Raw genomic sequence first — 26,867 nt, 5'->3', positions numbered from 1 at the left:
GTGTGTATTGTATAGTATAGTGTTATTTATGTGTGTATTGTATAGTATAGTGTTATTTATGTGTGTATTGTATAGTATAGTGTTATTTATGTGTGTATTGTATTGTATAGTGTTATTTATGTGTGTATTGTATAGTATAGTGTTATTTATGTGTGTATTGTATAGTATAGTGTTATTTATGTGTATTGTATAGTATAGTGTTATTTAATGTCAATTGTAAAAAGCGCTATACAAATAAACTTGAATTGAATTGAATTCTGTACTTTTGGGAGTCTCAAACAGCTGGAACCAAATCCCTTGTGTGCATCAACATCAACACACTTGGCCAATAAACCAGATTCTGATTCGGTTCCCCATTGAGTCTGGTTCCTCTCAAGGTTCCTCACTTTACCATCTAAGGGAGTTTTTCCTCCCCAAAGTCACCTGAGTCACCTCAGACTTGTTCATTAGTGATAAATACAAACACATTTAAATATATCTAATATTAATCTTGAATTTTTGTATAATGTGAATCTTTATATTATTCTTTATAATAACATTTTGTTCTATGTTTATGTTCCTGTAAAGCTGTAATCTAGTGACGTCATTCTAAGTGTTTACTAGCTATTTTCCTCCGGAAAATAAAAGCTTATGAAACAGATACGTGACACATTCAGGTTATTAAACATTAGAGTCATTATTATCTTATTATCTTTCCCAATAAACAGAAACAAACTTTGTGTTATAACCATAACAAACAGAACGAAATACGGGTGTGAATAAAACATACCACTTATTACACACCCGTTTACATTGCGGGTCATTTTCACACAGATAACTGCATCTAATACGCATAAGAGTGTATTTTTTTAAGATGATCTTTCCCAATATTCGGTTAAATCAAATCTTGACTCCAAATTTGACATTTTTATAGTCAGAAATTAGATATTAAAATAATTCAAATTAAGTAGCTGACTCACCATCTTAGTCTGTACTCGTCGCGCACAAAACACGTCATTCACAAACTACGGATGCGCTTGTAGGACAATACGGTACGGTACAATTACGTACTTGTTTAACAATTTAAATTCTAACTCAGATTCTTCAGACCTAATTGTTCAAGTGTAATATATCGACGAATCACAGGGCCAAACGCTTAGAATTGATATCTGATATCTGCCAAAATATTTAGATATTTATAATTAATATATTTTATATTATTGTATTATATAATTATATTATATTACTATATTATATAAACATGGACGTAAGGCCTTTAGTACACACAAATACACACAAGGCCTTCATGTGGTCTAGAGGTTCCTGGTATGGGAAGCTTGTCTTTATGATAAAGAACGTGTCTCTGGTTTTAACTCCTGACTGATTTAACTGCGCTTTATGACGTCCAGCTCAAATCCTTCCAACTCCAAAACATCTTCTGAACAGAACTGCTTCTGGTCCGACACACCAGGCTGTACACACTACTACCACATGATGATGACGCCTCTAGCTGATAAAGAAGACTCCTGGTATAGGAGCTGGGTTTCATTATAAGTGAGATGCTGAACTAAGCATGAGCTTTCCTCATGATCACATAACACATAAGCTGATCTCAGTTCTAGGTCCTATTTTACATCCAACAAGTGCTTTTTTGTGTGCATGGTATGATAGTCTTTGCTTTGTTGCTGCACAACCCAGGTCATCAAGCCATGGAGTTTCCCCGTCCCTCTTGTACTCTCAGTTTGGTCATGGCTATTTAGATGATGAGTATCAGAAGATTCAAGGTTCAATTCTGGGCTAGAAAGTCAAGTCAAGAACCATATCAGTACACAGTGACATGAGACAACGTTTCTCCAGGATCAGGGTGTTACATAAAACAAAGATAGAGCTATAAGGACTTAGTAAGTTAGTCCTAGATACATAAATGTCTTTGTATATGTTCATATTTTGTTTAACAATTAGGGTTTGTTAATTATTTACCTAAATTTGATTTACTTGAATTTGATGTAAGTTTGTCTGGTTTAATTTGATAATTCATAATTTGGATAGTTTAAATACCTTAAATACTATAAAAAATATATTGCTTAAAATTCATCTGATATAAGTGTGTATATAAAAGACTTAAATGAGCTGACTATATAATTAAATATAGATTGTTTAATTATTAAAATAGCAATTAATTGATAAATATGGTTAAAAGCTTGTACTTAGAGTCCCGTAAATGAAGCTATACAAATGTGAGATATTTACTGACTCCTATGTGCAATATTGTAGGTCTGGTGAAATATTCATGGTTTAAATGGTTCATTAACTTAATGTACTGAATGTTCTGTGTAAAAGTTATATTAAGTCATGTTAAACCTGCTACTTTATGCATTTTATTGTGCTTGCTGGTACTTTACACTGTTTGTATGTTCATGTCTTTAAAGGTTTTTCACCTTCAGAGCTTAATGCTATAACAAATAAATGGATGAAAGAAATTCACAAGGCCTAATTAATGAGTGGAATCCAGTTTAATTCCTCAAATAGTGAGACCTGTCTTCAAGGGTGGGAAAGCGCACAGTTAGACAACACACACACACACACACACACACACACACACACACACACACACACACACACACACACAGAGAGTAATATAATGATATCCCCGAGTAAAAAAAAAAAAGTTCCATGTCCATGTTAATGAGGTGAAGTGCATGATGGGTGTATTTTCTCTCAGGACGACACACACACACACACTCTCACACACACACGCACACTCACATGCTAAAATAAATAAAATAAATCTTTAGTGAGTCCTGATTTGTGCTGTTTCACTCATGAACTCTCTGAACACTGGATTTAATTCTCCTTCCAATCTCAATGAATTTCTTAATTTATTAAATGACAACCAATTATTTTGCTGTTTTGCCTCAGTCTCCATCCTGGTGTGTGTGTGTGTGTGTGTGTGTGTGTGTTCAGTACATGTCTCTGTAGATTTCTTGCAGTAGAGGGTGCAGGAAGTCTCAGATTCAGTTTTTTTGATCATCTGGCAAGCTGAGCGTTCTCAGTGACGAGCTGTCGCAGGTCTGTGAGTTTCTGCAGAAGTTTGGGGAAAATGTGTGCAGCATCAGGGTGTGTGTGCTGGAGGTGATGAGCTAATGCCTGCAAGATCTTATCCTGAATCTCCTCCACCTGCTTCACGTTCAGTCAGATGTCAGTGTGATGTCAGTGTGAGGTCAGTGTGATGTCAGTGTGAGGTCAGTGTGAGGTCAGTGTGATGTCAGTGTGAGGTCAGAGTGAGGTCAGTGTGATGTCAGTGTGAGGTCAGTGTGAGGTCAGTGTGAGGTCAGTGTGAGGTCAGAGTGAGGTCAGTGTGAGGTCAGAGTGAGGTCAGTGTGAGGTCAGTGTGAGGTCAGTGTGATGTCAGTGTGAGGCCAGAGTGAGGTCAGTGTGAGGTCAGTGCGAGGTCAGTGCGAGGTCAGAGTGAGGTCAGTAAGAGGTCAGTGTAAGGTGAGTGCGATGTCAGTGTGAGGTCAGTGCGATGTCAGTGTGAGGTCCGTGCGATGTCAGTGTGTTCCAGCTCGTTGAACTTGAGAGCGCACTCACACTTCGGCTCCATGATTTCACTGAATGGCTTCCGAAGACTGAGCAGAAACTCACATGTGACAAAGCCACACCCATTTGCCACTAACAGCCCATCCTTATTCATCAGCGTTGGGAGCATGGCAAAAATCGCCTCATGAACTCCATACTTCAGCAGCGTCGCCTAAAGGTCTAGTGGAGAACTGCAACTTTACATTGTACTGAATTGATATACAACAGAAAAATTCAGGACCACAAAAATGTATTGTCTGTGTGTGTGTGTGTGTGTGTGTGTGTGTGTGTGTGTGTACCTGGTCATTAAGATACAGGTCGATGAATCCCGGGATGCACTTGGCAAACTCTGTGATGTGCTGTACGGTCTCCGCAGTGCTGCACTGACAGCGGTATCTGTCTCCTTCTGTGCTCGTCCACTCAGGACCCCACTGTCCCACACCACTCTCAGCTCGCCTCAGAGAACCCATGTCATAGATCACAAACTGCAGCAGAGACACACACGCAGACACACACACGCAGACACACACACACAGAGACACGCAGACACATACACGCATAGAGTCACACACTCCGAGAGACACAAACTCACAGAGACATGCAGACACACACAAGCAGAGACACACACACACAGACACACACTCAGAGAGACACATATACGCAGACACACACATGCAGAGAGACACACACACTCAGAGACACACACGTAGACACACGCAGACACACACTCAGAGAGACACACACTCAGACCCACACACACACGCAGACACACACAAGCAGAGACACACACATGCAGACACACAAGCAGAGACACACACACATGTAGCCATACACACACAGAGAGACAAACATACGCAGACACACACATACAGAGACACACACATACGCAGACACACACAAGCAGAGACACACACGTGCAGACACACAAGCAGAGACACACACACGCAGCCACACACACACAAACACAGAGAGACAAACATACGCAGACACACACATACAGAGACACACACATACGCAGACACACACAAGCAGAGTCACACACGTGTATGTCACGTCACACACACTCTCACACACACACACACCCTCTCACACACACTCTCACTCACTCACTCTCACACATACACATACACACATACCTGCACTGAAGAATCTGATTACGATTACGATCAGACCCAAGATAGAGAACAGTAAAGTGACACAACAACAGGAACAGAATCCCACAGAACCTCAAACAATACGTCACAGCACTGTTGATCCAGGCCTCATTAATCAATCTAGATATGAAGGATGGTCAAGAAGTGTGAGTGTATTAACTGCTGAATCTCTGACCCCTTCGATCCACATCAAACCGTCAGCTACTCATCTGTGTGCAAGAGTGTGTGTCCTTCCTTCACTGTTTATAACTGTTGGATTTCACTCTCCTGTCACACACACACACACACACACACACACACACACACACACACACACACACACACACACACACACACACACACACACACACACACACACAGGGTGATTGAACTGCAGAGTAGAAAAAACACTAGGTTTTTTCAGTAATCTGTATGTGTGTGTGTGTGTGTGTGTGTGTGTGTGTGTGTGTGTGTGTGTGTGTGTGTGTGTGTGTGTGTTATATAGTTTGGATTGTGTTTCATAAATTAAGCAGATTACATTTGATAAATGATAAGATGAAGAGTAGCAATAACTGCTCGGTTTGAGGAAAAGGAGTTGAGACCATATGAAGGGATTACGAGATGAAGGGATGAGGTGATGAAGGGATGAGGAGATGAAGGGATGAGGAGATTAAGGGATGAGAAGATGAAGGGATGAAATCAGCACTACAGTGGTCATGAACAGGAGAAAACTGAGGGCTGGTGATAATTACAGATGGGATGTAAGAGCTCAAAATCTTCAGTGATAACAGTGTGGCATTTAGGAGGAGAGCAGATTAGTGTGGGATTGTGATGGGATTTTAGATGTGAAAGAGGAGAATTAAAGAGATTTCAGCTAAAGTGAGAACTGAGATTCATGCTGTGATTGTGTTGTCTGCATGACAAGGAGATTTATTTTATATAAGACGTCTTCAGAGCATCTCATTAACTCACAGTCCATAATAACAATAACAGGATGAAAATAAACACCAGCGGGTGGAAGAACACAGTAGAGTTACAGCTGATATTAAAACAGAAACCTGACAAGAATTACAGATAAACACAGAAAAGTGAATAAAACTTCACACTTTAATCCTCTCACACAATACAGAAGTGTTTATAAGTAAATAAATGTTAAATAAGTACATGAAGAAATAATCTCTGTGTTTCAGAGCTGCTGCTTACCTTATGTGTGGATCATAAGAGCTTGTGTGTGTGTGTGTGTGTGTGTGTGTGTGTGTGTGTGTGTGTGTTCGCGCGCGTGTGTGTGTGTGTGTGCGTGCATGTTAATGTGTGCATGTGTGCGCATGTGTGTGTGCGTTAAAGTGGTGTGTGTGTGTGTGTGTGTGTGTGTGTGTGTCACTGCCCTTCCCCCCTCTGCAGTATAAACTGTAATAAAAGTGAAAATCAGCAGCTCCATTTAGTGACGAGTGAAAACTAAAAGATTTGAGGAGTAAAAACACAGTGAGTATCTAAAGCTCTAATATATAAACACACTGAAGTGACACTAGATGTAGAAGAGTTTTGTGGGTTTGTACTGAAGCTTTAATGTACACAGGTTGTTTTATAACTTGATAGTGTGACTATTTCCTGTAAGTGAACTCTGTGCTGATTCAGGGTTTAATTTAACACACCGATGTTGGAGTGAAGTAAACGTGTGTCCTGCTGTAATCTGGAGAAGGAGACATGACCTCCAACATGAGTGTGTCTGGGAAACAGGACTTAAAGAAAGACGAGAGGTGACGTACTTTTACATTCACCAGTAATAAATACACACCGTCTCATGGGAACACATCTGTATCTCTAAACACTCACTGGTTAACACAGGAACTCAACTTTGCTTTAAGGTGTTTAATAGCAGTGAATGTATCAATAATCTGATCTAAGAACAGTTTAGACAAATCATTCACTGAGAGAAGAGTAAAAAGGACGGTGTAATGTGGAGCATAAGAGCAGCAGAGCTTTGTGTCAGCGAACTCTACAGGCTTTAAGACCCAGCTGAGTCAGTTAGCTGTGATTGGGACTCCTGATATCAGTGTAATTCCTGACTTATGAAGCCTGAATTAAAAAGATGGAATTATTGGTGTTTATTGATGAACACATTGTTTAACAGTGCTGAGACAGCAGAGTATTAATTATTGCTGATATTTCTGTTGTTATTCTAGAATGATGGAGGGAAAGAGCTCAGACTCACCAGAACCCAGCTGTGTGTCCATGAAGAGTGACGAGTCAATGCAACATCCTTTTAACTTCAGAGACAGAGACAGTTGTACTGATGTGAGGTCAGTATAGTGAGGTGTTTTACAGCAGTGTTCCACCTGATCAAACTCACTCGTCTCATTATGAAGCCCTTCATGAGCTTTATCAGGTGTTGAAGCAGTAAAACACTAAACTGTGCAGTGCTGCAGCTCTCGGACTGGCAGTGAGGAAAAGTGCTTTAAGAGTTCAGTTCAGTCTGCAGTCCCTGAGCTGGAGGGTCTGTGGTGCTACAGAAGAACATTTACACCTGGGACATTAATGACTATATAAAGATTTTATTCATTTATTCAAACATTTGTTTCTAAACATGTTGGTGTCAGTTAGGAAATCCTGAAATCAGTGTATTGTGTTAAGAGGATAGTGTTAAATATCTGTGTGTGTATTTATGAGTGTGTGATTTGTGCAGCTATGAATACATATAGTCCATATTACATGATGGGTTTTGTTTGTTCACAGACCACAAAAATCAAACATCAGCACAAATCAGCTGGACTCTATATTCAAGGTGTGTGTGTTGTGTTTAAAGTGTGTAATGTGTGTGTTGTGTTTAAAGTGTGTAGTGTGTGTGTTGTGATCCCTTGTCATGTCTTGATGTGCAGCAGCATTATGGGTAATCAGTTGTATGAGTTTTAAATGTGATAATAAAAATAGACTTTTCTTATTTAAAAAAAAATAAAAGTCTCTCTCACTGTAACATGATAATATTTAGATCTGTTCCTGTGTGTTTCTAACCAGGAGCTGGAACACAAAGTCATCACTCTGATAAAGAATGAGCTGAAGAGGTTTAGGAAGCTCCTGAGTCCAGATTACCCAGCATGCACTGAGAGGGAGGTGGAGGATGAGGAGGATCTGCACAGTGTCAGAGACGGAGCGATGAAGATCACACTGCACGTCCTGAAGAACATGAACCACACAGATCTCGCTAACACACTGCACAACAGTAAGAGCTCTGAGTCATGACTTTATTCCATCAGCTTCACTTTAGAGAGAGAAAATAGTTTTAGATATGAAGACTTTTAGTTTTATGGTATTGTTGTCCTAAGCAATCAATAAAATAATATATAAAATTTTTATGGTTAATATGTGACACAAAATAAAACATATGAGAAAATATAGTAAAATTAAACTATAGTTTACATGTTACACATAATTTGGGAAATACAGATGTGTGTGTTTACATTTACAAAAACACAGGACTAAACTGATTTATTCAACTGATTTATTCATAAATTAATTTGTTCACTCACGCGCTTGCTCGCTCGCTCGCTCTCTCACTCACTCACTCACTCACTCACTCACTCACTCACTCACTCACTCACTCACTCACTCACTCACTCACTCAGTCACTCACTCACTCACTCACTCACTCACTCACTCACTCACTCACTCACTCACTCACTCACTCACTGACTGACTGAACATGGCATTGACCTTTAAGCCTTTTTGATCAATGCAGTAGGACAAAAATGTTTCCATGTCCTTTTGACATAAACATAAATAAACATAAAGTCATCCTTTGCCTCAGAGAATTCATCACACATGACCCTGTTGAGGGCAGTTTTTTATTTTTTTTTAATTTTCCGTGAGTGAGTGAGGGAGAGAGGGAGGGAACAAATTAATTTATGAATAAATAAGTTTAGTCCTGTGTTTTTGTAAATGTAAACATCCGTATTTCCCAAATTATGTGTAACGTGTAAACTATAGTTTAATTTTGTGTCACATATTGCAAATAAAGTGCTATGACAATGGTAGGATAGCATTAATATCCGAAACTGCCCTCGGCGATGACATGAAGTGACGTCATTTCGCACATGCGTGGAACCGATCGTGTTGCTGGTACAGATCGAGTAGCGACAGTGCTTCAGAAAACTGAGTCGGGCTGATAATAAACAAAAATCAAAACAAAAATCAAAACAAAAATCAAAACAAACGTGTAGCCAATGAGCAGAAAGGGGCGTGTCCTGTCAATATGGGCAGAGAGAGTGTTCAGTGAGCGTGTGTGACGTTAGCAGAAAGCGGTTTTAACATTGACATGGAGGATAAAAACAAAGAAAGAAAGAGAAGAAAGACTTACGATAAGGACAAGAAGTAGGACGTGTTAATATAGGATCAGCTTTCCAGCGCTGGAGAGAACTGAAGGAGCAGGAAGTTGGCCACATATTCACAGGTTGGAGTTTCCCGAGTCAATAACTCCTGAGCTAAACGCTGTTACTACACAAATAACACCTCTTTTCTATCGTAGTAATGTAGAGAGGCAGCTACAACCGCGTTTTGTGTAGTAACAGCGTTTAGCTCAGGAGTTATTGACTCGGGAAAGTTTGTTTCCATACGAAAAAGGTTGAACATTACATATCAGTTAATTGCAGTTAATTTTTCAATAAATATTCAGTTTGGCCCGTGACTTTATCTCAGTTTTCTATTTTGGCCCACTGTGAATTTGAGTTTGACTCCCCTGAGTCAGGAATTAATAGCAGTGTTTGTACGATTTTGCATTATAACTATTTATTACTAAACTAGATATTACTTTGTTTATTAGAACTCGACTCTGTGTATCAGACAAAGTTGAAGTCCAATCTGAGAGAGAAGTGTAAAAGAATTAATGAAGGAATCTCACAGCCTGGAAGCTCAGCACTTCTGAATGAGATCTACACTGAGCTCTACATCACAGAGGGTTGGAGTGGAGACGTCAATAAGGAACATGAGGTGAGACAGATTGAGGCAGCGTCCAGGAGACCAGCAACACAGGAGAAACCCATCAAATGTAATGAGATCTTTAAAGACAAGTCCATCAGAACTGTGCTGACTAAAGGAGTTGCTGGAATTGGAAAAACAGTCTCTGTGCAGAAGTTCATTCTGGACTGGGCTGAAGGAGAAGCAAATCAGGACATGTTTGTATTTCCACTTCCCTTTAGAGAGCTGAATCTGATGAAACAGCAAAATCTCAGTCTGATGAAACTTCTTCATCACTTTTTCCCAGAAATAAGAAAACTAGGATCAATAGACTGTGACTCCTACAAAGTGGTGTTGATCTTTGATGGTCTGGATGAATGTCGACTTCCTCTAAATTTCCAGCAGAATGAGAGATTGTGTGATGTGACAGCGTCAGCCTCAGTGGATGTGCTGCTGACGAACCTCATCAAGGGGAATCTGCTTCCCTCTGCTCACCTCTGGATAACCTCTCGACCAGGAGCAGCCAATCAGATCCCTTGTGAGTGTGTAGACCAGGTAACAGAGATACGAGGCTTCAGTGATCCTCAGAAAGTGGAGTACTTCAGGAAGAGGATCAGTGATCAAAGCCTGGCCAATAAAATCATTACACACCTGAAGTCTTCAAGGAGCCTCTACATCATGTGCCACATCCCAGTTTTCTGCTGGATCTCAGCCACTGTTCTAGAGAGAATGTTGGGTGAAGCAGAGGGTGGAGAGATCCCCAAGACTCTGACTCAAATGTACACACACTTCCTGATCTTTCAGATCAAACACAAGGACCAAAAGTACCATCAGAAATGTGACCCTGATCCTCAGCAGACCAGAGAGAGTATCGTGGCACTGGGAAAACTGGCTTTCCACCAGCTGGAGAAAGGAAACCTGATCTTCTATGAGGAAGACCTGAGAGAGTGTGACATTGATGTCAGAGAAGTGTCAGTGTACTCAGGAGTGTGTACCCAGATCTTCAGAGAGGAGTTTGGTCTTCACCTGGGGAAGGTGTTCAGCTTCGTACATCTGAGTGTTCAGGAGTTTCTGGCTGCTTTATACACATTTCTCTCCTTCATCAGCAGAAATGTAACAGAACATCTAACCTCTGATCTGTCTGATCTTTTCAGGAAGTCAAACATGTCTGATCTCCTCAGGACTGCAGTGGACAAGGCCTTAAAGAGTAAGAATGGACACCTGGACCTGTTCCTCCGCTTCCTTCTGGGTCTCTCACTGGAGACCAATCAAACTCTTTTACGAGACTTAATGCCCCCGACAGGAAGCAGATCTCACAGCGAACAGGAAACAGTGAAGTACATCAAGGAGAAGATCAGGGAGAATCCATCTCCAGATAAATCCATCAATCTGTTCCACTGTCTGAATGAACTGAATGATGATTCTCTAGTGCAGGAAGTACAAAAGTACCTGAACAAAGGAGGTGACAGTCCTCTCAGTGACACCAGTCTCTCTCCTGCTCAGTGGTCAGCTCTGGTGTTTGTGTTACTGACCTCAGAACAGGAGCTGGATGTGTTTAATTTGAGGAAATATGATCCATCACATGAAGGTCTTCTGAGGCTGCTGCCAGTGGTCAAAGCCTCCAGAAAAGCTGTGTGAGTATTTTTATTTATAATTGTATTACTGCATGGTTTATTATTTTAATGTAACACTGAACTGCACTGTTTGGATTAATGTGTGTTAATAGTTCCTCTAATCATCTTTACACAAACCTCTGGTACTTTTACAGAAGATTGTGTCACTTTTTACACTAACGTTATATCTGAACTGAGGGCTGGGCCACATGGACAAAATCTTATAACATCATATGAGACTTTATAGAGATTTTAGAGAGAGATTTCATAGCTTTTATATATGAATCATGAAACATTAAGTGTTCTCTAAAAGTTATGTAAAAATATCTATACAAAATAACTGCATGCATTTAAGATCTAAAGATATTTCTGAACTAAACACCAGTGAAAGACTTTTTCTTTTCTGTTTATATTGAAAGTGACATTTAACAGTGTTTGTAGGCTGCTCGCTCTCACATATGTGTGTTACGTACATGACCTAATGGTCTTATAATAAATTGTAGCTGATAGATTGTGGAGTGCAGAAAGACGTCGATGCTCCTGTAAATGTGCTGATGTGGTGTCCTGTCCTCTGATTTGTGTGTGTGACACAAACACACTGACATTTCTGTTACATCTTCAACTTTAGCTGGATTATGGCTGTGTTTGTGTGTTTGAGATCAGTGTTCTGATATTTCATCATTTCTCTTCCAGTCTATGTGTCTGTAATCTGACAGAGGAAAGCTGTAAAGTTCTGTCCTCAGTTCTCAGCTCAAACTCCTCCAGTCTGAGAGAACTGGACCTGAGTTACAATAAACTGCAGGATTCAGGAGTGAAGCTGCTGTCTGATGGACTGAAGGATCCACACTGTACACTGGGGATACTGTGGTATACACACACACACACACACACACACACACACACACACACACACACACACACACACAATACTACTCCTATTTATTGTACAGTGAAGACAATAAATTAATTTCTCTGGTGTTATCTGTCCTCATGGAGCTGCTACCATTTTATACACCTGTTTCTGTTGTTCAGAGCAAAAACATTCCTGAGAATGTTTGTAACACAAAGTAAAAGTGTGTACAATGTACACAGATCTACACACTGAACACACTGTAATGAAGCAGTAAAGGACAGTGTGTAAATGTGTAAATGTTCTCCAGCAGAACTTTCCTCAGAGCTGCTGAACACACTGTATGAACATCTCTCTGCTAGAAATAAAGAGACGTGTTTGTTCAGAGTGACGTCTCTGTTATTATCTTCTTACAGAAAGTTAAATACATCTCAGTCTCATATGAGCTGAGACACATGGATCTGTCCAAGAGCAGTCCAAGTTTATACACAGATGTTCATTTTATATTTTTATCCTGATATTAGAACCTTGTGTTCAGGTCCACACTTTATTTCTCACTGATGGAAACACCTCAATTCACTATCAGAGAAATAAATCAAACATTTCATCATTTCTCTTCCAGTCTGTGGGGGTGTAATCTGACAGAGAAAAGCTGTAGAGTTCTGTCCTCAGTTCTCAGCTCAAACTCCTCCAGACTGAGAGAACTGGACCTGAGTGGCAATAAACTGCAGGATTCAGGAGTGAAGCTGCTCTCTGATGGACTGAAGAATCCACACTGTACACTGGAGATACTGAGGTACACTCACACACACACACACACACACACACACACACACACACACACACACACACACACTCTCTCTCTCTCTCTCACACTCACACACGCACACACGCACACTCACACACACGCACACACACATACTCACACACACACACACACACACACACACACACACACACACACACACACTCACACACGCACACTCACACACACACACACACACACACTCACACACGCACACACACACACACACACACACACACACACACACACACACACACACACACACACACACACACACACACAGTGTTAATAAACACTACAGCAGGGGTATTCAATTAAAATTCAAAGAGGTCCACTTACTAAAATTTCCTCCCAGCAAAGTTCTGAATCTTATATTGTCACTTAAAATAGTGTAACCTCATGTCAATAAAATCAATAACACACATTTCTATATAATTCATTGTTAAATTCCAAGTGTTTTCAGTCTGAACTTGTCTGGCACTTGGATGTAAAACAATCCTGTAGTCGTCTTTACTACGTGTCAAGTAACAAACAACAGACACTGAATTTCTTCTGAATAAAAGAAATAAAAAGTACAAACACAGCTTTGTGCAGCCTGAACTTAGGGCCTAGATTTCATGCCAAACATTCAGAATCTTCTGAATAAAATAAAAGTGCTTTTAATCTTTAAGAACAAAATGAAACAGAAGACTTTTGAGCTGCCGCTTTTTTAAACATTAACTACATTAATAACACAGGAACTTTAGGCTAAAGGACATTTCAGGTAAAATAGAACAGGGCAGAATTTACTGAATAACAGAAAAGTGCAGAGCTTTGAGCAGCTCCCTTTTCCCTCTCTCCTTTCCACCTCTCCTTACTCCCTTTCCATCTTCCGTTCCTACTGAGAGACATGGACATGTAACTGTCCTGTCAGTGTAATTAGGTGCATTACTGCCACCTTCTGCTCTGGGGTATGGAACAGAAACAATCTGTTTTTGGCTTGGCTTTTGATGATGCTCCTGTCGTAATAACTAGATAACTGTGCATGAAAGAAAGATTTATCTTTTTATTAATATAGAGCTTATATAATCTTATTATATTAGATTATAATAAGGAGATGCTTAATATGATAATATTAGAATTTTAACGGTCCGGGCAGACCCGTCACTCGGTCCGGATCCGGACCGCGGTCCACCATTTGGTGATGCCAGATCTACAACATCCAGGTCTCCTCTGTGGTAACTGTAATTGTAGTGATCTGATATATTGTCATTGTTGTGTGTGTGAGATAGAGAGTAAATGTACTGTATATAAAGATTTTGTGTAGTTCATGTTTTCAATACTAAACCTGAGTGTGTTAAGTGTGAGAAGGTTTTCTTTCTTGCAGGATGTGTTACTGCAGTATTACAGATGAAGGTTGTGCTGCTCTGGCTTCAGCTCTGAGGTCAAACTCCTCATCACACCTGAGAGAACTGGATCTGTACAATAATAATCCAGGAGAATCAGGAGCGAAGCTGCTCTCTGATCTACTGAAGGATCCACACTGTAAACTGGAGACACTACAGTGAGTTACTGACTTACTGTCTCTTTACTGTATGATATTGTGTAATATTCACTGTGTGCTGTAAAATGTCACATCTAATGTGTGTATTTATGCTTCTGTTGTTCATAAGCAATGTGTTTAAATTTGTCTGTAATTCTGTCCTGTTGTGTTTTTCAGCATTAAGCATAAGACACTCACCAGGTCTGGTGTATGACAGGAGTCTCTCCTCAGACCTTTTTCCAGGATAAATCAGTTATGGTGGTGAAGCGTTAGAACACGTCCCACATTTCCAGCAGTTTGGGAGCTGAATCATTCATATTCAGATGTAGAAGATCCATAACAATAACTGTGACTGATCACATCCTTTTATCCTCTCAGCTACAACTTCACACTTTAACATATTTTACAATCCAAAGTCAAATCCTTCAGCATCTACACACAACACAGAGATATCATCACATTATCACACTGATTATACAAATACACATCCATGTGTTACAGATGTTTATACATTATTTTTACCTCTTTAATTGTATCTCAAATTTGCTTATGTACTTCGCTCTGGATAAGGGCGTCTGCCAAATGCTGTAAATGTAAATGTTTCTCCACAGATGATTGACTCACAGTTGTGATCTTGATTTATTTATTTTCCTTTGAAATTGTCTTCTGTTCAAACCCTTTTCACCAAATACTCTTGAAACATTAAATGAATCTTCTTTTTTGTGTAGTTGATCTATTTTTCTATATTTCAATTTCTTCTTTCTTAAATTCCTCATGACATTTTTCATCTTGGTTGCATCTTGTTTTTATATAATTTAACTTCTTTTTTTCCTCTTTCCACCATATATTTTGCTTTATTTCTTCATTTTGCCCCCTCGAGTTCTTTCTCTTCCCTTTTTTATATTTTTACACGCCAATTTAATGTCTCGGGAAGGACATGTGACGAAGTGATTATCCATCAGTAAGTCCATATAAGGGCATCTACATCACATTACTCCAGCTTCTTTGTCAGGAGGTGCCTTTGATCATGGGGTTCGCAGGTTGAGTTAGCAAAAGCGGAGCAAGAGACGGGTGTTTCCCTTTCTCTTTTGGTTTCAGGAGCTCGCGCTGCAATTTCTCCCAACCCGGTAGAGAGCATGCTGCTTTCTGTGTCGGGCTCTGAGGAGCTCGATGCGGGTGGGGAGGGGCTTCCCCCTCTGAACAGCTGACACAATCAGTGGTGTTCGAAAAGCTCCTCAAGGTGGTGACATGCGTGTCCAGGTTAAATTCAGATTGGCAGATTCAGGCCACTTTCACGCAGGTGGCTGCCGTTTTTCCCAGACCTCCATGCCGAGGTATCGAGGTTTTGGAGTAATCCATTTTCGGTATATTTTTTTTCCTGCCATGTCTGACTATTCAGCCATTATAGGGCTTGAAAGCCATGGTATGGGGCAATCCCTCCACTAGGAAGCTATATGCTCTGAAGTGCAGGCTTTTTTGCCTCTGGTGCGATTAACACTTTCAGGATCCAGTTCACTGCCTGGTCGGTACAGTGCTGGAGTTCCTGCAGCTGGAGTTCCTTTTCTCTGGGTACACAATACTACTCCTACTTACAGTGAGGACAATAAATTAATTTCTCTGGTGTTATCTGTCCTCGGAGCTGCTACCATTTTATAGACCTGTTTCTGTTTTTCAAGGGGAGCAAAAATATTCCTGAAAATTTTTCTAACACAAAGTAAAAGTGTGTACAATGTATATGTGACAGGTTAAAGGAAATACTATGGGCTAAAAGGTTCTAGTAAATTAGCAGGATGTGAGTATCTTAAAATATCTAAAGTTAAAAAAAAGGATAAAGGTAATGAGGAGTGATTCAATTCATATTTGTGTTAAAAAGTTAAAATCTGACTTGTACAAAAGGTAAAAAGTGTTAATCTGTGATCGCCAAAGTAATCTTAATCTATGCGCCCGTGATCGATTGCTTTTGTCTTCCACCTTTTTTTTTCCGGGGAAATCGCCGTCTTTTCCTCATAACACTAAAGTTTTCAGTGAGGAAACACCCATATCACTCTTGTGATTATTTCTCCCCTTGTTCAGGGGTGTAACATATACAGATCTACACACTGAACACTCTGTAATGCAGCAGTAAAGGACAGTGTATTGATATCTCAAGATGGCGCCGCTGTGTTTGGCCACTTGCTTCTCTGTTTTTTCACGTTTGTTTTTGCTACCGTCTCATCGTTTACTGTGTATGATTGCACCACGTTGATGGAACTGCGTTGTACAACTTATCACCTTTTAAATACCCAGTCCTTTAAACCAACACCACCACTGTTGACATTAATTCCTCCTTTCCTAAAACGCCCTGTCTGCCTGCTACTAGGCATGAATCACCGCAAAAGGCACGGTCAGAGAGGCGGGTTACATGTCAGGCAGAGGACTCACCTGGATTCTCCATCTCCAAGGTGTCAAGATCAACCAGAATTTGGCAATGCTAGAAGATCACGTAAATGCTACCGATGACTTCGGCTGGTTGGCTCCCACACTGGCGTTCCATTTCTGTGTCCCTGCCACGTTGAAACATCCACCTGGGGTTGTGTCCTAGGAAACCTCTGTCCAATTCCTTGTGTGTCATCGTCGCCTGTCAACTTGTCCACGTTCCGCATCGCACTTTGTAACACCAAATCGCTCAATAACAAAACATTTGTCCTCAATGATGTCATCTCCTCTCACAATCTGGATCTGTTTATCCTCACCAAAACTTGGCTTCCCCTTTTTGGAAATCCTCCCTTCTGGTTACCTTCTCCTTTCCCCTAAACACACCGCAACAAACGGGCAGGGTGGGGGGATAGCCACCATACATAGACAGTCCCTGAAGTGCCACCAGCTGTCCACTAAAGGGTATTCCAGCTTCGAGTTACAAGTATTTGTGCTTACACTACCCTGTCCGATTTTATATGCAGTAATCTACCGGTCACCCAAATTAAATAAGGATTTTTTAATCGAGTTCTCAGAGTTTCTGACAGAGTTTCTAGCAAAGTTTGACAATATTCTAATCTGTGGTGACTTAAACATTCATGTTTGCTGCCCCTCTGATAAACCTGCTAATGAATTTAAGACACTTTTAGACTCATAAAATTTTTCAATTCAATTCAAGTTTATTTGTATAGCGCTTTTTACAATTGACATTGTCTCAAAGCAGCTTTACAGAACATAAACATAGAACAAAGGGTTAGTTCACAATGTGTACAGTATGTATTTATCCCCAATGAGCAAGTCTGAGGTGACTCAGGCAGCAGTGGCAAGGAAAAACTCCCTTAGGAGTGGCAAGGAAAAACTCCCTCATGGTAAGGAAGAAACTTTGAGAGGAACCAGGCTCAAGGGAAACCCATCCTCATATGGGTGACACTGGAGGATGTGGTTAAAAATATACAGTGTAACAAATGTTGTATAGATGCAAAAGATCACATGGGGTTCACATCTTTTTAGTATAGCAGAATCTAAGTGTAGCTGGTAGATCAATGGATGCCTCAGGGTTTGCTGGGTCGGCCTCATCTCAGTGGTCCAAAATCTTCATCGCACGGAAGACGATCAGGGCTGGCATAATTTCTGGATGCCTCAGGAACTCATTAGATCTGGCTCAATCCATTTCCTGTCCCACCCATAGGTTGGGTCACACTCTTGAACTTATTATCTTTTGTGGGGTGATTGTGTCAACTTGTGAAGTTTTGGTTTTCTCATCTCTGACCATTCTCTCATACAGTTTGACATTTGTGCTGTTCCACCTGCACCAACGTCTACTGCCCCCCATCGCCGTTGCATTATTACCTCATCTACAGTCGATGATTTTGTTGCTGCCTTCTCTGTCTCTGATCTCGCCTCTACTGCTGAATTGGCATCGACTCTTTACCCGGACCGTTTCCTCGCCTCCTTCCATACCATCTGCTCCCAGATTATGGACTCTGTTGTGCCCTACAAGGTAAAGTCGACCAATTGTCCATTGGACCCCTGGCTCAATGATACAACTCAGGCCCTCAGGCACCGGTGTAGACAGGCTGAGCAAAAATGAAAGAAGGATAGGCTGCAGGTGTCACTGGAGATGTTTAGAGACAGTCTTGCCACCTATCAGAGTGCACTGAAGGAAGCTAAAGGACAGTTCCTTTCTGCTCTCATCAATAGCAATAGCCACCACCCTGGAATTTTATCCAGCACTATCAATTCTGTTATAACTCCGGTGTCTGTCGCCTTGAATGACGTATCTGTAAACACATTCAATGTATTCAAACGTTTGTCTATTTTAGTCCAGTGGGTCACGGGGAGCCTGTGCCTATCTCAGGCGTCATCAAACATCAAGGCAGGATACACCCTGGACGGAGTGCCAACCCATCACAGGGCACACACACACTCTCATTCACTCACACACTTACATACTACGGACAATTTTCCAGGGATGCCAATCAACCTACTGTAGCCATTTTGGCTCGCGAAGCAAGGTAAATATTTATAAGTAATTATAACGTGTTATAGTGACTCCTAAATATTTTAACCTAAATTGAAATTAATGGTAATGGAATTAACGTTACACATTTGGTCTGTTCGTCCGGCGAACAGTCCGTGTAACCTTTATTAATTCTATGAAGGCGGTATCTTCCCGGCCAAGAAAGATTCACTTCCCTTTTACTTTATACCGTAATTTAAATTAAATTAACTTAATAGAGCATGTAGTTCAGACCAGATGTTGCAGGTACCTTAAGTTTGTGAGCGATACTCAGAGACAATCACTTGCGTCACAAAAATATGACATTTAATGAATGAGACAAACACAAGATAAAACTAACTACACAAACAAACAAAAGAAATAGGGAAAAACGAAGATGAAAATAAAATAACACAAAGAAATTAAAATTGGGGAAAGAGAGGAAGAGACTGGAAAGAAGAAATTAGAGAAAGGAAAGAGAGGAATGGCAAGCTTAAACTTCAAAATTAATCACACCCTAACTGGGAAATCGTCACCGGAAACTTAAATTCACCCTAAGACACAATACAAGGTTCATACTTAAAATACGCATCTAAATTGGTTGGTAAAGGAAACGGTTACTTGCATTGGCTTACTGCACAAGAGTCGGGATACAACAGAGAAATCTCTGAATAGTCAGTTAGGGTGGGGTCAGACGTTCTTCCAAGTTCTCCTGAAGATCAGAATAGTTGTCGTTCTTGGAAGTGAAGCTTGCTGGGACTTCTTTGAAGGGAGATGGAGTCGTCTCCAAGCTGTTCCGAAAGTCTGACCACGGATTAGTGGTGTTTGTGACAATTTAAAGGTCACGAACTCTACCCATCTTTGGGGAGATGGCCAATACTACACCCTGAGATTTCGGAGGGAAAAACTCCCTTTGTTTCAGGTGTCTGTGGGCGTGGTTTAGCTATCAAACTTTTAGATGACTTTAAAGTTTTATCCAAGGTGTATAAAGACGGTATGGCGCCTTTCGTGCTGAAATAAATTACACCATTGTTTGAAAAATGAGTAACCAATAATTTTGTGGTCATTTGGATACTAAACATGAAGGGTAATGACGGTATAAAGGCAGCGGTACATTACATACACAGATCAGTAATCAAAGTGTAACTGACCTTAATACAGTGTTGTGTTCTGACACATGAATAAAATACACCCCTGTCAGGAAAGTAAGGAGCAAATAATTTTAAGTCAGGCGAGCCTTAACAGAAGAAACACATTACAACAGGGTTATAAGAATAAGAATCTTAGAGTATCTGCTTGTTTTATTAGTAAAAGGAATGTCTCATTGTGTTGTGTGTGTGTGTGTGTTCTGGTTGAGGGCCCCTATGAGTTCAATCAGAGAAGGGGCATGGGGTTATCTGGTCTTTGTGTAGGCTCCAGTCATTCTGGAGCCAGTTGTGTGTGTAAAACTGGGTTGCTCATCGGTTGATTGAAGATTAGATGCCGAAGTTTAGGGTGCCTGGGACCTGGAATCTAATGCCTCTTTTCCACCGGAAAGAACCGGGTGCTGGTTCAGAGCTAGCGCTGGTGCTGGCTCAAAGTTGGTTCCACTGGCGAACCTTCTAAGAACCGGTTTGCCTTTCCACCGGCTAGAGAGCATCACAGCCCCAAGTGTGACATCTCTGTAAATGTGTCACATGTCCCAGCAACATTAGCGCAGCAGCGGCAAACACAAACACATCAACAATGTCGATGTTGCTTTACTGTTCATGCTCATGGCTTTGCGAATCTACATTGGCATCCAAACGCGGCAAATAAAACGTGTAAGTGCAGCTCCATGTAATCTGTATAAACTGAGGTTGTAATCGGTAAAGTTCATAACATTATTTTATCGTTAACGGAGAAAAAAATTTAGCCTTAGCATGTAGCTACCTAATCTACTTTTTCAAAATATAATGCATAGTGTTGGTAGGTGTAAGTTTATTAGTTACATTCTCCCACTTAAGTAAACTTCAAATGAAGAATCACTACTTAGCCTATTGCAGGGCTGCCAACTTTTGAGTTCAGCTTAGAGTGAGATTTTGGGGGCGAGGCTTTGGTTATGTGGAGGGGCTCATGGAGGGGCGTGGCTTGATGTGGAAAAAACAATACAAACAATACAAAATCGTTGCATTAGCAGAAGTGTATTAAGTATATGTTGATTATCAAAGTATTTGGTATCTGTACAGAATTGCTTGGGAGATTTACATTACAATTAATTTTACAGAAATAGGATTAACATGTGATTACATTGTTCACAGATTAACATGTGCTCTATTGTAAGTGCTGGTGGCTGATTTAGATAACATCCTGAATGCGTGAGAGTTGGCAGCTTTACTACTGCAAGCAACACTGCTACAATGGTGTGACTATACATGTTCATTTAAACATTTAAATTGTATTGGTTTATGTAGTACAAGGCTGCCAACTCTCACGCATTCAGCACTGAGCAGTTATTTTACATAACTTTATCATAAAAATCAGTACAAAAGCATTTACAGATGACAAATATCTGGACATGCCTATTAGTTAATGTTAATTATTGTTTTCTAAGAACAGAATGTCAAGTCAACGACATCCGATATTAAAATGATTTTATTTACATCAATCACAACTCATCAATCATGTCCAGATATTTGACTGGTGGTGGTGTCAGTATGGATAAATTTGAATTTTCTGTTATAGGATGTTGCCCTACCGCCCTCCTGGTCCCCTAGGAGACTTCCTGGAAGAAATGGACTCACTGCTTAGTGCTTTCCCTTCCGATAGCTCCCCCCTGACAGTGCTTGGTGACTTCAACCTCCCCTCTGACAAGCTACATTCTTCTTCCCTCCTGTCTCTTCTCGACTCTTTCTCCCTCACACTCAACAGCTACATCCCCACACACAAAGGAGGCAATGTCCTGGACCTGTTTTTCACCCGTCCTTCTCCAGCTACAGATGTGACTGCTACCCCACTCCACATCTCTGACCATCACCTGGTATCCTTCACCTATCTTACCTAAAACTACCTCTCACCTCCTCGCTCTTACTCGCCGCAACCTTCACTCTGTCTCACCTTCATCTGTAGCTTCTGGCACTCTTTCTTCCCTTCCTGATGCTAAGTCTTTTTCCTCACTACCCTTAGACTCAGCCACAGATACTTTCCTCTCATCTCTTTCCTCAACTATGGACTTCCTCTGCCCTATGTTCACTAAACGCAAGAAAACTTCTTGTTCTGATCCTTGGCTTTCAGATGTGCTGCGCAACAATCGAAGAGAGCTAAGATCATCAGAGAGAAAGTGGAAGAAATCACAACTTGATGCAGATCTTGATTTTTACAGAACACTTCTTGTCAAGTTCTCCTCAGATGTGACTTCTGCCAAGACTTCCTTCTACAAGGAAAAGCTTGAAGCTTCCTCACATGACCCTCGGAAATTCCACAACATCATCTTTTCTCTGCTCAACCCCCCGGCTCCACCTTCTTCATCCTCCCTGACTGCAGAAGACTTTTCTTCTTTCTACCAGGAGAAGATTGAGGAAATCTGCCGGACCTTCACTTCAGCCCCGACTGCACTTACATCTCAGAGTATGGATTCCCCTACACCTTCGTTGTCACATTTTTCAACTGTGGCAGCAGAAGAGATTTTACAACTCATCCAGTCCTGCAATCCTACCACCTGCCCATTGGATCCACTCCCTACCACTATGCTCCAGACCATCTCACAAGACCTCTTGCCCTTCATTTCAACTATCGTCAATAGATCCATAGCATCTGGTCAGGTACCAACTACTTTCAAGAGAGCAAGGGTTATCCCCATCCTAAAGAAACCTGCTCTGGATCCATCAGACATCAGTAACTACAGACCGGTATCACTTCTCTCATTTCTTTCAAAAATTCTTGAAAACATTGTCTATAACCAACTGTCTGTCTATCTCTCACAGAACAACCTCCAAGATCCCAAACAGTCTGGCTTTAAAGCAGCTCACTCTACAGAGACAGCCCTTTTGGATGTCTCTGAGAAGCTACATACTGCTAGATCAGCCAAACTGTCATCCGTCCTTATCCTCCTTGACCTTTCAGCAGCATTTGATACGGTCAACCACAAGACTCTCTTATCCTCCCTCAAGAGTCTTGGGATTTGCGGATCAGCTTGGGAATGGTTTGCTTCCTACCTGGAAGGACGCTCATATCAGGTAACATGGATTGGAGTGACATCTGCTCCACGCAGACTCTCCACTGGTGTCCCACAGGGCTCAGTACTTGGTCCTCTTCTTTTCTCCTTGTATACTCACTCTCTTGGTGAAGTTATTTCATCACATGGGTTCTCTTACCACTGCTATGCTGATGATACACAACTTATCTTCTCTTTCCCACCCTCAGATGCCATAGCTTCTGACCAGATCTCAGCATGTCTGGCAGAAATTTCATCATGGATGACTGCTCATCAGTTAAAACTCAATCCTAGCAAAACTGAACTGCTGTTCATCCCAGGTGATTCATCCCCAGGTCACGATCTTGCTATATCCTTGCACAACGATCTGATCTCCCCTTCAGCCACAGCTCGCAACCTTGGGGTAACCATGGACAATCAACTATCCTTTTCCTCTCATGTTGTTAATGTGACTCGCTCATGTCGGTTTCTTCTCTACAACATTAGAAGGATTCGGCCATTTTTGTCCACACAGACTGCCCAGGTACTTGTTCAGTCTCTTGTCATTTCTAGACTGGATTACTGCAATGCACTGCTGGCAGGTCTACCTATGAACGCAATCCGTCCTCTGCAAATGATCCAAAATGCAGCTGCCCGGCTTGTTTTCAACCTGCCAAAGTTCTCGCATACCACCCCGCTGCTGCGATCCCTCCACTGGCTTCCGGTAGCTGCACGCATCCGGTTCAAAACACTGATGCTGGCCTACAAAGCCAAAAATGGACCAGCCCCCTCTTACCTCAAAGCCCTCATCATTCCTCGCACTGCACCCCGTAACCTCCGATCTACCAGCACTGCTCGACTGGTTCCACCATCTCTCAGGGTAAGAGGCAAGTATACTACAAGACTCTTCTCTGTACTGGCACCAAGGTGGTGGAATGAACTTCCCATAGAGGTCCGGACAGCCGAGTCACTGGCTATTTTCAAGCGGCGGTTGAAGACCTACTTATTCAGGAAGCACTTCAACTAGCACTTCTTTCCTTATCCTTTGCATTTACAAAAAAAAAAAAAAAAAACTTTGACACTTTTTCATTGTAACTTTGAACAAATGTTTTAAACTCATGGTATCTTAAGTATGTAACCTAGTGAACCAGCATTAATGTATTCAGTGTTAGAGATTTAAGCACTTATGTACGTCGCTCTGGATAAGTGCGTCTGCCAAATGCTGTAAATGTAAATGTAAAATGTTGCCTGAAGAGTCAGGGACAGGCAAGAAAAGAATGCTTGTATCAATGTGGGCAGCTTATCAGCCCTCCATCAATGATTCTTAACTCAATGATTCAATGAAATCAATGATTAAGGTTGCAAAATCAGCCACCAGCACTTATTTAATACACTTCTGCTAATGCAAGGATTTTGTGTCTGTATTTTTTTCACATCAAGCCCCGCCCCTGTAAGCCCCTCCCCATAACCAAAAGCACCCCCCCAAATCTCACTCTAAACTGAACTCAAAAGTTGGCAGCCCTGATAACAATAACAGGATAATAAACACTAGCAGGTGGAAGAACACAGTAGAGTTACAGCTGACAGAAACCTGACAAGAATTACAGATAAACACAGAAAAGTGAATAAAACTTCACACTTTAATCCTCTCACACACTACATAAGTGTTTATAAGTAAATAAATGTTAAATAAGTACATGAAGAAATAATCTCTGTGTTTCAGAGCTGCTGATTACCAGGGGCCTGTTTCAGAAAGGAGGTTCAACCAACTGTGAGTTTAAACTTGAACTCTGAGTTGACAAACTCTGAGATGGGGAACTGAGTTTTCGGTAACAGAACAGCTGAAATGAGTTAGTTTTATCAACTCTAAGACTGACTCTGAGTTAAGCGCTTGCACCACACCTATAAAAAGCCACTATTATCAATGGAGCGCAGATATAACGAGTCACCATGGCAAGAGTGTCAGACAAAAAAAAAGTCTGCATATTTCATATTTTATTTCATATTTCATTCATTTTCATTTCTGCCCATTTTAAATTAATTGAGATCCCATTAATCCGTTCCAGCTCGCGAAATTCCACTACACTTTATTTGTTTATGTGTTTTGAATATGAAAAATGTACAGCACCTGTATTTATAAATGACAAATATTGTATAAAATCATAAAGTAATAAAAGAGAATGTTAAAAAAAATAAACTGGTATTACTTTACGGAAGATGCACATGAAGGTTGAGGGAGGAGTAAACAGGCGGAGAGTTAGGAGGAATTACACTTTCACTTTCGTTCACTTACTCGCACTCTTAATGCTACTTTACACTTAAATTGAACTTAACTAAACTTCACGAAAATTAACAAACTTAACTGAAACGCTGTCAGGAGCACTTTTTCAAATGAGAATTTATTAGATGATATGCATACAGTTAGTGTTGGCGGTATGGTTCTGTTCTGGGCAAGAATCCACGTGACTGTCCGTGTGCATGCATGGACAGAGAGGGGAGAGCAGCAACTAGAAAATAGAATAGACTGCCCATATAACAGAACCATTAATCATGCATAGGGGTTTTTTTTTGGAAAATAATAAATGGATAAATAAATAATTAAATATTTAGAGAGTGAGGGGGAGAGAGAGAGAGAGAGAGAGAGAGAGAGAGAGAGAGAGAGAGAGAGAGAGAGAGAGAAATATGTGGAGATTTATGAAATAAACTGGTACAACGAGCACATGTTCCGCCGGCGGCTCGGATGCTCCTATCTCAAAAATTTGCTCGTATCTCAAGGCAAAAATTTGGTCAAATCGCACCTCGTATCTCAAAAAATTGTGTGTCAAAGCACTCGTAGCTCGAGGTATCACATGTATATAAATACAAAATATACCTTTTTTTATAAAATATTTTTATTTTAACCTTTTTTTTTTATTGTAACCTTCTCCCTCTAGTTACATACTTTGGTCAATTCAAGGACAATTCATGCAATTGTATATTGTTTATTTGACAGCATTAGAAGTGCAGTTTCTTGTCTCTCCTTATTGTTCAAGTGGTTCATGTTGATTTGGGATTTAGAAAGTAATTAATAAGTAAATGGACCAAATTAGTAAGTAGACCAATACTTTCTAGAGATAGTAAGTATTACATTAATCTAATTAGACTTGTTGAAGATGTAATTTGTAGTTAGTAAGTTAGTAATTAAGAACTATTTTAGAGTAAATTCCCAACTGTTATAATATCAGAGGTGAAACCGGAAGAACAGTATTTTATTTTATCAGGAAACACAAAAATTGTCAGAAAGCACTTAAAATCGAGGCGCACATTCCTGACCGCTCTGCAAACACTAGCCGTACTAATATGTTTTACATCCCCAATGTTATACACAAAACTACCAATTCCAAAGGCAACGCAAAGCATCTGCTCAGATGTAAGAGCACGGCCGTGATGGCTGATGTTTCTGATGTAAGGATGGATGAGATTATGAATGTATTTTATTGACTGTAAAGATAAACAGTACTGCTCAAATAAAAATGCATAGGGATATGACAAAACATCCACTCTGGGCCTCAAAATCCTCTCCCAATGTAAATGTAACTCCTTACTAATTAATACAGACTCTTCATCAACAGGATCATCCATAACAGGACATTTCATTCCCTTTGATGCTCTCTGTGTAACTGAAATGTGTGCAATGAATGAGGTGTTTAAACATCGCTTCCTCTTTAAAAAAGGGGAGGAGGCCGACAGAAACTCTGGGTTTACAGAAGAAAGGTTCACAGAGTAAGTTACTATGGTAACTGACTCTGAGTACAAGTTACCTCTCTTTCAGAAATGGGCTTAACTTAATCTGCTTT

General features: G+C 40.6%; 2 protein-coding genes and 1 long non-coding RNA gene across 4 annotated transcripts in view; 1 reads left to right on the top strand and 2 right to left on the bottom strand.

Annotated features, from left to right (window-relative positions):
- The window catches only part of LOC113648000 (26S proteasome regulatory subunit 4-like), an 8,584-nt gene extending 7,519 nt beyond the window's left edge, over nucleotides 1-1,065 (bottom strand). Inside the window, exon 1 of the mRNA XM_027155037.2 lies at nucleotides 960-1,065. Within this exon, the coding sequence (XP_027010838.2) occupies nucleotides 960-962 (3 nt within the window). The 5' untranslated portion in view covers nucleotides 963-1,065. The remainder of the gene's footprint in view (nucleotides 1-959) is intronic.
- A 2,349-nt stretch (nucleotides 1,066-3,414) lies between these two features.
- LOC113647914 (peroxisome proliferator-activated receptor delta-like) lies at nucleotides 3,415-4,172 on the bottom strand. Its single transcript, XM_047801911.1, has 2 exons — nucleotides 3,858-4,172; nucleotides 3,415-3,730 (listed from the first exon to the last, which is right to left on the bottom strand). Exons 1-2 carry the CDS (start codon nucleotides 4,116-4,118, stop codon nucleotides 3,509-3,511), a joined length of 483 nt encoding a protein of 160 aa, XP_047657867.1. The 5' UTR covers nucleotides 4,119-4,172; the 3' UTR covers nucleotides 3,415-3,508.
- A 1,941-nt stretch (nucleotides 4,173-6,113) lies between these two features.
- LOC113647915 lies at nucleotides 6,114-7,474 on the top strand. 2 transcript variants are annotated; one of them, XR_007138180.1, is made up of 3 exons: nucleotides 6,114-6,173; nucleotides 6,875-6,991; nucleotides 7,425-7,474. It is a non-coding gene; the product is annotated as an uncharacterized LOC113647915 (long non-coding RNA). The 2 variants fall into 2 exon arrangements; XR_007138181.1 differs by lacking the exon at nucleotides 6,114-6,173 and adding an exon at nucleotides 6,388-6,448.
- Nucleotides 7,475-26,867: the final 19,393 nt, after the last annotated feature.

The sequence above is a fragment of the Tachysurus fulvidraco genome, chromosome 16 (genome assembly GCF_022655615.1).
Source record: "Tachysurus fulvidraco isolate hzauxx_2018 chromosome 16, HZAU_PFXX_2.0, whole genome shotgun sequence".
NCBI classification, from domain to species: Eukaryota; Metazoa; Chordata; class Actinopteri; order Siluriformes; family Bagridae; genus Tachysurus; species Tachysurus fulvidraco.
Note: the sequence above shows the minus strand (reverse complement) of the source record. Positions and strands in the feature narration are given on the sequence as shown.

Coding starts and splice junctions, on each gene's coding strand:
- LOC113647914 (XM_047801911.1), bottom strand. CDS start 4,118: ATGCGTGTATGTGTCTGCGTGTCTCTGTGTGTGTGTGTCTGCGTGTGT. Junction 3,731..3,857: donor ACCTGTATCTTAATGACCAG/GTACACACACAC, acceptor CTAGACCTTTAG/GCGACGCTGCTGAAGTATGG.